The sequence below is a fragment of the Notolepis coatsorum genome (assembly GCF_963971535.1).
Source record: "Notolepis coatsorum genome assembly, chromosome: 5".
In the NCBI taxonomy this organism is placed as follows: Eukaryota; Metazoa; Chordata; class Actinopteri; order Aulopiformes; family Paralepididae; genus Notolepis; species Notolepis coatsorum.
In genome coordinates this window covers 201211230-201226263 of record NC_140169.1, presented here as the reverse complement: position 1 = coordinate 201226263, position 15034 = coordinate 201211230, and the positions used below count along the sequence as shown (strand labels likewise).

Genomic DNA, 15034 nt, shown 5'->3' with positions numbered 1-15034 from the left:
CTGATAACACGGCAGGGTCATTGAACGTTGCAATATGCTGAGCAGTTTCATCATGTTCTCATTCTGGTTCAGACCAGACATATTATTGAGTCGACAGCTTTTCAAGACAAAGGGTTTCTTCATTCTGTTCACTCTCCCTACTCTCCCTCACTAGTTCAAAGTCACTAATTCAGCCACAGTAGAGTGGTCTCTCTCTGTCGGTCTGTCTGTCTCTCTCTCTGTCCCTCCCTCTCTGTCTGTCTCTGTCTCTCTCTCCGTCTGTCTCTCTCTGTCTTTCTGTCTCTCTGTCTCTCTCACTGTCTCTCTGTCTGTCTCACTCTCTCTCCGTGTCTGTGTCTCTCTGTCTGTTTTTCTCTCTCTCTGTCTGTCTCTCTGTCTTTCTTTCTCTGAATTCTTTTTTTTTTTTTATATTTTTTATTATTATTGCAGAACAAAAATTATTAAAAGTCAGTACTCAACACACAATGCATAATGAAACTTTCAGTAAAGGTGGTTAAAATACATGCAAGTACAGAAACAAAACAAAAATAGTCTATAATAACATTTTAACCGTATACAGTGTATATCCAGCGAAATTACAATTATATAAATGTTAGTATAGAATATACCCCTAATACCTATTTTCTAAAACCCTACACACATATGCTCCTGCTCGAACCCCCCCCTCTCGGACCCCCTCTTGGATAGTACCTCCATTATCCCTCACTCCTAACCAGACACTACCATTATAAGCTAGCTTTTATTCTCTCCACCACTTCTACCCACATTGACATTTTGGATTCATTGAGACCCAGAATTCTTGCTGTAGATATTTCTTGATATATCACATCGAGATATGTAAGAAACCACACCTTCCGGCACATTTTTTCCGGTTGAAACCAGCGTGATGCGATCAGTTTTTTAGCTACTGTGATACCCGATAAAACCAATCTCTTTAATTGTGGATTCACTGCAAACTCAAAAACATCATTCAATAGTAGGGATGGGTATCGTTAGGATTTTATCGAAACTACTACTCCTATCGATACTGCTTAACGGTTCGGTACTTTATCGATACTCTTATCGGTTCTTTTTGATAATTTTTTTATGATTTTTATATTTGCAGTTGAGAGCATTGGTCATCTCCCTACAGTAAAGATTAGAAATGATTGAATTATTGTAAATGTGTGTGGAGTGGTGGGAATAGCTGCTTCAATAATAACTTATAACAACAACAGACAAGTTAGACAACTATGTATACAAAAAAAACGATATACACTGAATGATTAGTTGTTACCTAAAGTCCTTGGACTCCACTGTAGAGAACGGGTGCAGGCCTTTGACAACAAACTTTGTCACAGCCCTGTGACACTCGTTCACCCTATCCTCTGTCATCTTTCCTCTAGCTGCTAGGGAGAAAGGACTTTGGGTGGTGGAGGTAGAGGGAGGATGTGTGGTGGGCTCACTGGCCTGGGACACATTGGTGGCTGACCTCAGCTTGACGATCTATAAAAAGTTTTTAGATTGTAGTATTTGTAGCTAAACAATTATTTTGTTTATTAGCCTATTTGTAATAATTCGTTATTAGCCTAGGAAACTCCGTATCTTGGCTTACCGGCTGCAGTGGACGTGGATGCAGATGAACCACTGCGCGCAAGGCAGTCGAATACGGCGCATTTCTGCACACTAATATAGTGTTTTGCAAACAAATGTTTTGATAGATTGCTCGTATTGCCACCCTTACTGGCAAATGTTTTGTTGCACTTGTGAACGCTTCGCTCTATCCGCCATCACGACTCAGTCCATGCAGAGCTGTCTGTGTCTGTGTGCAGCGCGCGTCGGCACGGAGACAGCGCTGAGATGCTTCCAGCTGCAGCACATCAGGTGTGCGGGGCTTGTATGTGCGGGGCTTGTAAGCGCTGCTGTCTGACGTGCTGCAGCTGCATACTATTGACAGCGCTTTCATTAAGGAGTACCCGTATGTATGTGTAGCGCGACTCGCGAGGAGTGTGTGTAATAATGACTCGCTGCTTCTCGTGCAGAGACAGAGAGAGGAGAGATCGTTCGCAACTTTTAAATAATAATAATAATAATAATAATTTCTCTAGAGTATCGATAGCAGTACCGAGGACGTCGGAGCTTATAAATACTCCGGTATTTTCTAATATAGTACCGGTTCCCGTTTAAAACCGGGGTCCGGGGGGCATCCCTATTCAATAGTAATACCGAGGTGTACAGGTATATTCCAAGATACGAGTATTGATAATTGTTGGGACACATCTTTCTCTGAATTCTGATTTGATTCACACACACAAAAATTCCTGTTGAAGTAACGTACTGAAAATCCAAAATGTCGAGGTATAAGATATTCCTTTATTGATCACCTTGGGGAAATTCAAGCATCATAGCAGCATGGGGGAGGGGGGTGGGCAGGGCCGGATTAACGACCGGGCCGACCGGGCCGCGGCCCGTGGGCCTCGAGTGATGAGGGGCCTCAAAAAAAAAAATTAATTTTTTTTTTTTTTTTTTTTTTTGAGGCCCCTCGTCACTAGAGGCCCCAATTTTTTTTTTTTTAACTTTCATTTTTTATTTTGAGGCCACTCGTCACTAGAGGCCTTTTGGAGGCCCCTTGTCACAAGAGGCCCCACATTTCTTTTAATTTTTTTTTAACTTTTATTTTTAATTTTTTTGGATGCCGCTCGTCACTCGAGGTCTTTTGGAGGCCCCTCGTCATTAGAGGCCCCACATTTTTTTTTTTTTTTTTTTTACTTTTCTTTTTTTTTCTTTTGGAGGCCCCTCGTCACTAGAGGCCCCAAATATTTGTTTATTTTTTTTTTACTTTTATTTTAAACATTTTTGGAGGCCCCTCGTCACTAGAGGCCCCACATTTTATTTTATTTTTCTTTCTTATTTTGGAGATCGATGTCATACTGTGACACTGAATGATTGGCACTGACTGACGCTCTCTGATTGGCCACTGACATGTTTGCCCAATCGCGTGACGAGCTGTGTCTTTGCCCATTTCCTCGTCAAACAGCCTGCAAACTACCTGGCGTTATATCGCCATGCTCTAAGACAAACTCTAACCTTAACCAACTTCGAATGAGTGCCTAAGCTTAACCGTCGAAAGAACTTGCCGTCAGCCCGTTACGCTCTAAGACAAACTCTAACCTTAACCAACTTCGAAAGAGTGCCTAAGCTTAACCAGTGTAGAAACAGGCATCGGCCAATCAGAGAGCGTCTTGCCAGAAATGCGGCTAGGTTTAGAAATAACGTGACTAGTGGCCTCCACACTACACACTAGTACTAGTACTAAATACCTATATGTCCCTATGCCATAAATGTCATGTATGTTGTGTATGTCATAAATGTCTATATGAATTGAAAATGGGGGACCCTGATGTAAACAAGACAAACGTCTTTCTCAGGTCTGCATCCCCTTAACAATTGTGTGTATTGAGCCGTACTGTATTGTACCCATTCTGCAATCTGTTAAATACAGTTTTCATTCATTCATTCATTCATTCAGTAAAAAAAATAAAAGAGATACGAAAATTAGAAATATAGGCCTCTCTCTCTTATACATGCCTCCTCCTAATACAAGCCTGGTATCCACTACAGTTGAAACAAATACAAGCCGGGGTTACTATTAGAGGAATTACGGTATTCTATATATTTTTTAAAGTGACATATAAAAACGCCACTGTGCGTGCGTGCACGTGTGTGTGGGGGGGCCTCCACAAGAATCTGGCCCAGGGGCCTCTGAAGTCTTAATCTGGCCTTGGGGGTGGGGCTACAGGTATGGCAATAGTAGAAAGACATAAATATAGGCAATACAATTATAGTACAGTAGAAAAGTAAAAAAAAACAGGCAGTTTAAACAATATAATTAACTATGAATGTACACATCTGAGCAAGTAGGCAGTGTGGTCAAAGGTGCTGATGAGGTTCTGTACGCCCTATCAGTTATATTACGCAATACAATATATATTTGTGATATGGTGCAATATCTCCAAGATGTCCAGTCTTTAAGAAGCGTGTGTTCCTGACGTTGCAGATGCGGATGAGGCTGAAGGACGACAGGAGGAGCAAGTCGATAGAGGAGCGCGAGGAGGAGTACCAGCGAGCCAGAGACAGGATCTTCGCTCAGGACGTGAGAGACCACACTCTCACTCTGTTATCAACTAAATATGTTACTTCATACAAGTGCATATTGGTGTCTGTGGAGAATGCATATTGGTGTCTGTGGAGAATAACTTGTTTTTCTACACTTCATGCCACACAGGGGGCACCAGACGGCTACGCTCTTGAAAAAAGGTACGCTTCCCCCGAGCACTGATTTCTGACAAGAGATATCTTAAAATAAACTTAAAAAAAAAACATATCTTTGTCTCAATAGTGCAGAAAAACATTAAGCCACACTTGAGTTAGTTTCATAGTGAGATACACAGGATATACTTCTAGTTAGGGCGGCTATGTGGTGTAGTGGGCAAGGCACTCGCCACCAATGTGGAGACGCTGGGTTCGCGTGTTCGAATCCAGCTCTCCACATTGTTTTCAGTTTAGCTGGTCGTCCGCAGTAATACACATTGGCCGTATTACGGGGAGGGAAACTGAAGGGTGGGGATCGAACGTTGTGAACAAGCGACTCCTACAAGTCGGTTGGTGCGCCTGCGCAGTAGAATCAGGAAGTGTCGGGGGCAGCGTGAGCCTCCCACGCGTTACTCCTCGACACTGAGAGATCGAGCTGCGCAGGTGAAAAGATGCGACTGCTGTTACCTCAAGTACCGGAGGGGACTTGTGCTATGTATGACTTAGTCCACATTGCAGCCGGCTTGTGGGAGGCAAGAAACAGCGTTCGTGACAGGGGAGGGTTGAATTGGATGATACGAAAATTGGGATGGGAGAAAATATAGAAAAATGGGAGAAAAAGTGGATCAAAAAAAAAAAGGATATACTTCTAGTTATTTCTGAAATAATGTTTCATTAACACTAGGGCTGACCTTCAAAGCTTTTTTTGGCAATCGAAGCTTCGGGGCCGAGCTTCAATTTTAATTCAAAGCTTTAAAAAAATATATATATATATATTAGAGCTGGGCCGTTAACGGCGTTAACGTGCTGCGTTAACGCGATACTAGTATCGCGCGATAATATAATTAACGCATTAATCCAAATTTCTTTTTTATTTTTATTTTTTTTTACACTTTTTACCTTTATTTACCCAGGGTAGGTTCTCTGAGCACAGATGCTCTTTTTCAGGAACGCCCTGCTTCACATTCACACCTGGGAGCTGCCCAGTACAACCACAGTCTGACACCATTGGCCACTGAGCAACTCCACTGGAGCAGTTGTTTTGCATTGGCAGGGTTTGGCCCTGTCTGGCACCCAACGGGAAAAATATTATAGGCACTATAAGTAGATGCCGCTACATAAAACAAGCTGGTCTGCCTGAGTGACTGGTGGAAGAAGGAGAAATAGAGATTGGACTGATTGAGTCAAGCCATGTCACATAGTTCAAGTTTGAAATGCTTCTTTCTGTTTTGCTCCTGAGTGTGCTAGATACTGTACTGTACTGGTAATATAATTTATTTGTGTTAACTTCTGAATAAAACAACTTATTAAACACAAGTACATCTTATTGAACATTATTTTGATATTTCATTACCAATTATCATAGCAAAACAGCTTTTTCAAACAGTCTGTAATGCATTTTGGAAACGGGAGATGGGCTCATGGTGTAATGGGCCACCTGGCCTGAGAAACATAAGGAGGAAAGAAAAAGTAAGGACTTACTTCTGGTCATTATTTGGGTAGAACACACATATTTTGAATGCCTTCGGCAGTCTTTTTTCTTCTTTTTTTAGCCATTTTAATCTAGATTAATCTAGATTAAATCCAGGATTGCAGATGGATTAATCTAGATTAAAAAAATTAATCTATGCCCACCTCTAATATATATAATTTTTTATAATCTTATGTTGTGGGACTTGTACAGCACTTTGGTAAACTTTGTTGTTTTAAAATGTGCTCTATAAATAAAGTGGATTGGATTAATTAATTAAGTAGCCCCTTTCGTGACTGACGCAGCCAACAAGGTTTCACTCGGCTGCGCTGCCTGGGTGCATTGGTGCTGCTCTCACAGCCAACGACATGACATTACATAATTATGTTGCAACCTTTGTCTATCAAGCAAACAATTATATTATATTTAATTTATAATTTTTTATAATCAGACAATGCACCTACAAAAGCAGATGATTACAATTAAATTAGCCAACTTGGTAACACATTAGTCATAGCAGCATAGGCATAGCCTTATTAATGTTTTGTGTGGCGTCGCCGTTGTGTACAACGATACTTAGTTTTTTAGGTGATTTGATAAAGTTGTTGTAGAGTTGTGACATTTTCTTCTGGCATATCTGGCACTCGGCTTTTTGGGCATTGTCTTTGCATATTTTAAAGTGTAACCACACGTCTGATGACTTCTTCGTCGACATGTCTGCTGCACATGTCCTTGTTGTTTTCAACACAGATAATCTCCACGTGCTTGTTGTAGAGAGGTGGAGTCGAGGCGCCGCTTATTTCGTTTCATTGGAATGGAGGCGCAAGATTTGAGACAAAAAATAAATATATATATATATACATTTTTTTTTTTTTTTTAACTTTTTTTTTGTTCGAAGCTTGTGCCATCGAACGAAGCTTTGAAGTATTTAAGACAGCCCTAATTAACACTATCAGTGCCGGCCTTGTTTTCCTTTTTACCCCCTTGAATGCCATCATCCACTTCAATGTTAGCGTTAAAAACGCATAATCTATGTTTTAAATTATGGCTGTGTCTAATCTGCCCGTCGCTTATCAATGACTTGTTTGCAGTCAACATTGTTGAAACGGATTGTTTTTTAATCGGTTCATATCCTTTTTATAGCATTTCGAAAAGCTATCGTTTTCTCGAAAATTGAAAGATTCCCCCATAAACGGCATTTATTGGTTGTCATTTGTCGGCCTATTTATGAATCGTTTTCAAATAAATGCTAGATTATCGATAGTATATGTGTACTTATGCATGCTATAGAAGCGGGCTGAAAAATCTATTCTCATTTCCTCAACATCACACACACACACATACACACACACGGCACATGCTGATATCTCAGTGAATACAGCTCTGATTATCCTAAAACTGGTAACATAGACTCCTTACCTTAGATCAGATGTTCTCCAAAAAGATTATTCCAATTCCTGATCGCCATTCCAAATATCGATCGTGTTTATTGATTGATTATTGGCTGCTGTAAATATATATTCCACGCTGCTTTCCAACTCGCGATCACTTCCATGTTCATCAGATCCATCGCCAGCATAATGGAGCCAGTAGGCTCCCCCCACAGCGATCTCCCAGTATAATCAAATGGGCTGCAGTTCCACAGGGATAGATGATAGGGGGCGGTATTTTCCCATCTGAGCTCCTAGAGGGTCTGCTGTACCAACGGGAGACTCGGTTGATGAAATATGAATTCAGATCGCTAATAAAAAAAATCAAACGACATTTCACGTCATCGGCACTCAACGGGGGGGCATGATGAGACGACAATACACGTCGTCGGCACTCAAAGTGTTAATATTCACCATCATATTTTATGTCCACAGGATACAAGAGGATGACGCCTGCAACAGCACTCAGCAAAGGCGGCAGATATTTAGGTACTGTATGCGTGTGTCAGTGGTGGAAAGTAACTACCGTAATTTTCGGACTATAAGCCGCGCCTTTTCCCCCCATTTTTCGACCCTGCAGTTTATATAAAGGTGCGGCTAATCTATGGATTTTTACAGCTAACGGCCACTAGGGGACCTAAATCTATGGATTTTACATGTTAGAGTCCACCACTTTTAACTCTCACTCGCTCTTTTCTCACAGGCACACAGCTGCAGCAGCAGTGCACGCCTTGCCCCTCCTCCTCCCCCTCACAGACCCATGTCAACAAACCCTTACGGCAAGAGTCGAGTGCATGAGCAGCTCAGAGCTCCTCTTTCAACATAACTGAAGCATTAAACAAAATGGCCCAGTCAACTATTCACTTTAGTTTAATACATGATGCATTGTCTAATGTTATCTAGCTGACTAGCTACTGATGGCTCCTGATATCAACGTCTGATATCATCAGTTTGGCATTCGTTTTCGCAGGTGCTGGCTAGCGTTGGCTAACTAGCTATTGTTGTTCCGTGAGCTAACGTTAGCTATCTAGCTAACGTTACTGTTTAAACAAATGTTAATAAATTGGAGCTTCCTCAAACAGCCATCTCTTTCCCGACAATCCCCTCTGTGCACGAACCCTTACATATGGTAATTAAACATTAAAACACCTGCGGCTTATAGTCCAGTGCGGCTTATATATGTACACATCATTCAATTTAGCTGCTGCGGCTTATATTCAGGTGCGCCTTATAGTCCGAAAATTACGGTAAGTATTTTTACTCAAGTACTGTACTTGTTTAAGTAAACTTGAGTACATTTTCGAGCTACTTGTACTTTATGTGAGTGTTTTAATTTTAGGGAACTTTATACTTTTACTCCACTACATTTCAAGGGAAATATTGTACTTTTTACTCCACTACATTTATCTGAACCCATCAGTTACTAGTTACTTTGAAGAAAAGGATTTTGCATAGAAAACATAATATATACAAAATAAAGAATGTATGAAGATTATATACTTTCGCATTTGAAGCCTGTCTACTTAAAGAGGACATAATCAGAGCAGCATAACTGGACCACATACCATCATGGCTATTACAAAACAAGATATGAGTTTACCCTGGCTAACAAGATACAAGCTTACCCTGGCTATTATAAAACAAGATACGAGTTTACCCTGGCTATTATAAAACAAGATATGAGCTTACCCCGACTATTATAAAACAAGATACAAGCTTACCCTGGCTATTACAAAACAGGATACGCCGAATACTCTAGTATCCTGAAAAATATCTGACCATTAAACACTGCTGCTCCTGTCTCTTGTGAACGGTCGCTCCAGGTTAAAAGATGCCCGCTCCGCCAACAGCCGCCAGAGCAGCTCGGAGAACGAGCCCAAGTACTCGGACCCGCGGCCGTGGAGCAGCACGGACTCGGACAGCTCCAACCGCAACCTGCGGCCGGCCATGACCAAGGCCAGCAGCTTCAGCGGCATCTCGGTGCTCCTCCGGGGCGACAGCTCGGGCAGCAGCAAGAGCATGGGCCGCCTCTCCAAGACCGGTAAGAGACCGCTCTCCGTCACGCACTCAGTCACATCACTCCCTCCTTGTTGTGTTTCGCCCTCCCCCACACCCAGCCGGCCAGCCGCACCCCCGCCCCGCCCTTACATCCACCCCCTCCCAGCCGGCCAGCCGCGCCCCCCGCCCCGCCCTTACATCCACCCCCTCCCAGCCGGCCAGCCGCACCCCCCGCCCCGCCCTTACATCCACCCCCACGCATTGTCCTAGCTGCTCGTCAGTAGCACAGCTCACCTCGTCGCAGTTCATGACCCAGGGTTCGCACAAGGTCCTTGAAGTGCTTAAAGTGCTTGATTTTTTACTAAACAAAAGTCAAGGCCTGGAATTCCTTGAAAACAGCCAATTCTTTAACAAGGTGCTTAAAAAGTCATTGATATTCAAATCAGCCATTCGCATTGAAAGTTTTGTTCATCCATGATAAAATTGTTCTGAATCAAGAAATAAAAATTATTATTTAAAGTGTAACTAATTGTCGGAAATAGTTTTTAAGACAAAAAAAATTTGGAGAAAAAACAGCTTTTAAAGTGAATTGTATCCTTTTTAAATGCCTTTTTAAAGTGAAAAATAGTGCTTAGAAAAGTACTTGAAAGTCTGTTAATTTCATTTTGCAATGTCTGGGAACGCTGCATTCATGACCTCTCCTGTGACCGAATGTTCACATCCAATTGGGAAAAAAATGTACTCGACAAAAAGGCAAAGAACCGCGTTGTGTTCCATCGCGTGTCTCTCTTCTGTGTCTTCCAGAACTAACCACGTTCACGGTCCATCCGTGATTTCCAAATTGAACTAACTTGGCGGCTTTGTTGAAATGTAGGCGTGCAGCACGAGTGTACATCTGTGCGGGATGGAGGCAGGAAAAGAAGCAAAACCCACGCCATGCATTTTTAATCTCCTGTCCATCGATTTGTATTTGATTTGATTTTCAGTTACATTTAAGTCGTTGACATTGACGGAGTGCTTTTCATTCGCCATTTGGCAACGGCGGGCCGAGAGAGAGGTCTCTGTATCGACAGCAGCCGCGTGGTTCCACCCGACAACCCGCCCTCCTCGACCGTGTTGTCTATTTTTAACAATGCTGTCTCTACAGGCTTGCAGCCTGAGCACGCCTCCCACGCCATGAGTATTCCTCCTACCCTTCATTGTATAACAGCCCTCCTCTCCCCTGCTCTTAACATTTTTGGTCTGAATTCATTGGATATTATATAAATGAAAAGAAGATACTAATGATCTAGGGCTGGGCGATATGGCCAAAAATGGTATTTCTTTATTATTATTATTTAAACAACAAATGTATGTTTATTTTGCAGCAATTCGTTGTCGTTGCCGCCATCTTTAAATGTTACAGCCCCTCACACTCCAGTTCTCAGGCTGCAGCTGGTTTGAAAGCGAAAGTACAAAAAAAAAAGTGGCTGTGGCTCCAGGGGAGTTGAACAGTTCTGGCTCTGCTAGTTTCTTTTCTATCTTTTGGCGCTTTTTTGGTGGACAAACCTCCGCACATGTGAACCGTGACTCGCGACTGGAGACTAGCTCTGCTAGCACACATAGCCTACTGTGTACAGACGGTTTCAAACTGTATTTTAAATTAGAAGGCAAACTAAATAAATGGACAAGAGAAAAAAAATCTCAATTTGGTCAGTATTGTCATTTGGACAAGCAAAGCCATTACTTTAAGTTGCAGGCAAGAAAGACAAGTATGTCCACAGTCTCTGATTTGAAAGCTGCCCTGTTGCAGGTCACAATACAAATAAAAAATATATCGATTTTTTATCGACCACGTTTGATATCGATGAGGACAAATATATCGCGATAATTATCGTTATCGCCCAGCCCTAAATTCTCTTCCTATACTGTGAGATGTCTGGCTATATCTGTTGCCATTTTACATTTTTGTAGAAATCGTGCGAGAGAGGGAGAGAACACTTAAAAGTTATTCTATCAATGTAACAAGGGATTTTCTTTTCTTAAGCGAATACTAGTCCTTTGTCCATCTTGCTTCACTTTTGTTTAGATTCCATAATTGAATGAGCTAATTATGCCACGTTGTCATATCATTCCCCTCAACGCCACAGTTGTGGCATATAAAAACAACGCAAATGGCTAAATGAAGAACATTAATCAAGAAATTAATTAACATGTCATTTAGACTTGGTGATATCATTATCTTTTTTTCCCCCAGTAAGGCAGCATCTCGCCCACAGGTAATTAGAATAGATAATTAGTTATATTAAACATTTGAAATAAATGAAAATCTGACCTCTAAAAATTGTACATTTTCTTATTTGACCGTAGCAGGGGGCAGGTTCTGTGTGTATAGTCGCTAACTAACCGACAGTCCTATATTCAGTCATTTCCAGAAACTAAACATGAATATCCAGTGAGTTCAACCCTCTTTGGCCTCTTAACATCACCTTACCACTGCCCTTAACATCACCTTACCACTGCTCTTAACATCACCTTACCACTGCCCTTAACATCACCTTACCACTGCTCTTAACATCACCTTACCACTGCCCTTAACATCACCTTACCACTGCTCTTAACATCACCTTACCACTGCCCTTAACATCACCTTACCACTGCTCTTAACATCACCTTACCACTGCCCTTAACATCACCTTACCACTGCTCTTAACATCACCTTACCACTGCCCTTAACATCACCTTACCACTGCTCTTAACATCACCTTACCACTGCTCTTAACACCGCCTTGCCGCTCCTCTTAACACCGCCTTGCCGCTCCTCTTAACACCGCCTTGCTGCTCCTCTTAACACCGCCTTGCCGCTCCTCTTAACACCGCCTTGCCGCTCCTCTTAACACCGCCTTGCCACCCCTCTTAACACCGCCTTGCCACCCCTCTTAACACCGCCTTGCCGCTCCTCTTAACACCGCCTTGCCGCTCCTCTTAACACCGCCTTGCCGCTCCTCTTAACACCGCCTTGCTGCTCCTCTTAACACCGCCTTGCCGCTCCTCTTAACACCGCCTTGCTGCTCCTCTTAACACCGCCTTGCCACCCCTCTTAACACCGCCTTGCCGCTCCTCTTAACACCGCCTTGCCACCCCTCTTAACACCGCCTTGCCACCCCTCTTAACACCGCATTGCCGCTCCTCTTAACACCGCCTTGCCGCTCCTCTTAACACCGCCTTGCCGCTCCTCTTAACACCGCATTGCCCCTCCTCTTAACACCGCCTTGCCGCTCCTCTTAACACCGCATTGCCCCTCCTCTTAACACCGCCTTGCCGCTCCTCTTAACACCGCCTTGCTGCTCCCTCTTAACACCGCCTTGCCGCTCCTCTTAACACCGCCTTGCCGCTCCTCTTAACACCGCCTTGCTGCTCCTCTTAACACCGCCTTGCTGCTCCTCTTAACACCGCCTTGCTGCTCCTCTTAACACCGCCTTGCCGCTCCTCTTAACACTGCCTTGCCGCTCCTCTTAACACCGCCTTGCCGCTCCTCTTAACACCGCCTTGCCGCTCCTCTTAACACCGCCTTGCCGCTCCTCTTAACACCGCCTTGCCGCTCCTCTTAACACCGCCTTGCTGCTCCTCTTAACACCGCCTTGCCGCTCCTCTTAACACCGCCTTGCTGCTCCTCTTAACACCGCCTTGCTGCTCCTCTTAACACCGCCTTGCTGCTCCTCTTAACACCGCCTTGCCCCTCCTCTTAACACCGCCTTGCTGCTCCTCTTAACACCGCCTTGCTGCTCCTCTTAACACCGCCTTGCCGCTCCTCTTAACACCGCCTTGCCGCTCCTCTTAACACCGCCTTGCCACCCCTCTTAACACCGCCTTGCCGCTCCTCTTAACACCGCCTTGCCGCTCCTCTTAACACCGCCTTGCCACCCCTCTTAACACCGCCTTGCCGCTCCTCTTAACACCGCCTTGCCGCTCCTCTTAACACCGCCTTGCCGCTCCTCTTAACACCGCCTTGCTGCTCCTCTTAACACCGCCTTGCTGCTCCTCTTAACACCGCCTTGCTGCTCCTCTTAACACCGCCTTGCCACCCCTCTTAACACCGCCTTGCCGCTCCTCTTAACACCGCCTTGCCGCTCCTCTTAACACCGCCTTGCAGCGCCCTCTCACTTGCATGCCTGTGCCACTTCCCATCTCCTCCTACTAAAGAGCATGCCATCTTTGCCATGTCTGCGGGTTAAGGCGTTCCTTCTTGTTCCTTCCTTCCCCTTCCTCCTCCTCCTCCTCAGGTTCAGAGTCTTCTAGTAGTGTAGGGTCGTCCACGGGTTCGCTCTCTCGCTCCCAGCCGCCCCCCCTCCCGGCTCTAACCCAGGCCGGCCACGCGGTGCCGATGCCCATGGCCTACCCGACGGTCTGCACTAGTAGCTCTGTGTCTTACCACGATGTGGGCAGGAGTGGCCTGGCGCTGCCCCCGCCGCCGCCACCACCCCCGCCAGCGTCCATGACTAACACTAGCTACTATTTGCTTCCGTTGGAAGCGGCAGGAATACCGCCAGGGAGTATCCTGGTCAACCCGCACACAGGTTAGTACCCCCCCCCCCCCCCCCCAGAGCAGACCATGATTTAAAGGGGACATTCGTGAGAAATTGGAAGGGTTTCTGTGTTGATGTGCTGGAGGTGTTGGTTGGAGCTGCGTGGGGCATTGCCCATGGAGCTGCATTGCCCGTGGAGCTGCATTGTCTGTGTAGCTGCGTGGGGCATTGCCCGTGGAGCTGCATTGCCTGTGTGGCTGCGTGGGGCATTGCCCGTGGAGCTGCATTGCCTGTGTGGCTGCGTGGGGCATTGCCCGTGGAGCTGCATTGCCTGTGTGGCTCCGTGGGGCATTGCCTGTGTAGCTGCGTGAGGCATTGCCCGTGGAGCTGCATTGCCCGTGTGGCTGCGTGGAGCATTGCCCGTGTGGCTGCGTGGATCATTGCCCGTGTGGCTGCGTGGAGCATTGCCCGTGTGGCTGCGTGGATCATTGCCCGTGTGGCTGCGTGGGGCATCTAAAAAGAATCGATCTTTTTACGTGGCATCGATCCTATTTGATTATTGATAATAGATTGATATATCGATCTGGATCGATGTATCGTCCCACCCCTAGTTATCGTTACCCCTGCTCCTGTGACCCCAGTTAACGTAGGATGTCAGGTTTGGTCCATGCGGGCTCCTTAGTGTCTCTCAGCCGACCTGTGTGTCCCGTCTTTTCCTCTGAACTCCTCCCTTCTCTATACTAATACAACTCACACAACTATGTTATTTTTTATTTCCGAATCCTGGTTTAAGAGAGACTCACAGTGTTTTGCCGCCTTTTCTCCGGTGCGCCGCGGGCGTCTTGTCTAAAGCAAATCTGTCGGGATGGCAACGTAACCGAACACCCGAGCATCCCGTGCATTATGCATGTATTTAAGAGTTTTGAGTATTTATTATTTACTCTGCTAGGACGACAATAAGGAGTCGCCTGCTCACTTTGATTGTCCCTCTAAAAAAAAAGAAAACTGTAAACAGAAACCGCCAGAACGTGCGTCTTTCTTCTTCTTGGGATTATTCTGAACTGACACTGGAGTCACCGTCTAATGATGTGGCTTGCATGCAAATGGACTCTCTCGCTCTCCCTCTCTCTCTTTACCTCTCTCTCTCTCGTGCTCTCTCTCACGTTCTCTCTCTCTCTCTCTCTCTCTCTCTCTCTCTCTCTCTCTGCCTCTCTCTCTCTCGGCCTCTCTCTCGGCCTCTCTCTCTCTCTGGCCTCTCTCTCGGCCTCTCTGAAAAACGATAGCTGTCTCACAGGATCAATATAGCCGACGCCGGTCAAAACAAACTCCCCAAAGCGCCT

At 44.9% G+C, this 15034-nt stretch overlaps 1 protein-coding gene across 2 annotated transcripts in view; it reads left to right on the top strand.

The window, feature by feature from the left end:
- r3hdm1 (R3H domain containing 1) overlaps window positions 1–15034 on the top strand; it is a 205484-nt gene that overhangs the window by 126196 nt on the left and 64254 nt on the right. For both annotated transcript variants that reach the window (XM_084314657.1, XM_084314656.1), the window contains exons 9-12: window positions 4037–4132; window positions 4265–4296; window positions 7627–7680; window positions 9015–9232. In XM_084314657.1, the coding sequence (XP_084170783.1) occupies window positions 4037–4132; window positions 4265–4296; window positions 7627–7680; window positions 9015–9232 (400 nt within the window). The remainder of the gene's footprint in view (window positions 1–4036; window positions 4133–4264; window positions 4297–7626; window positions 7681–9014; window positions 9233–15034) is intronic.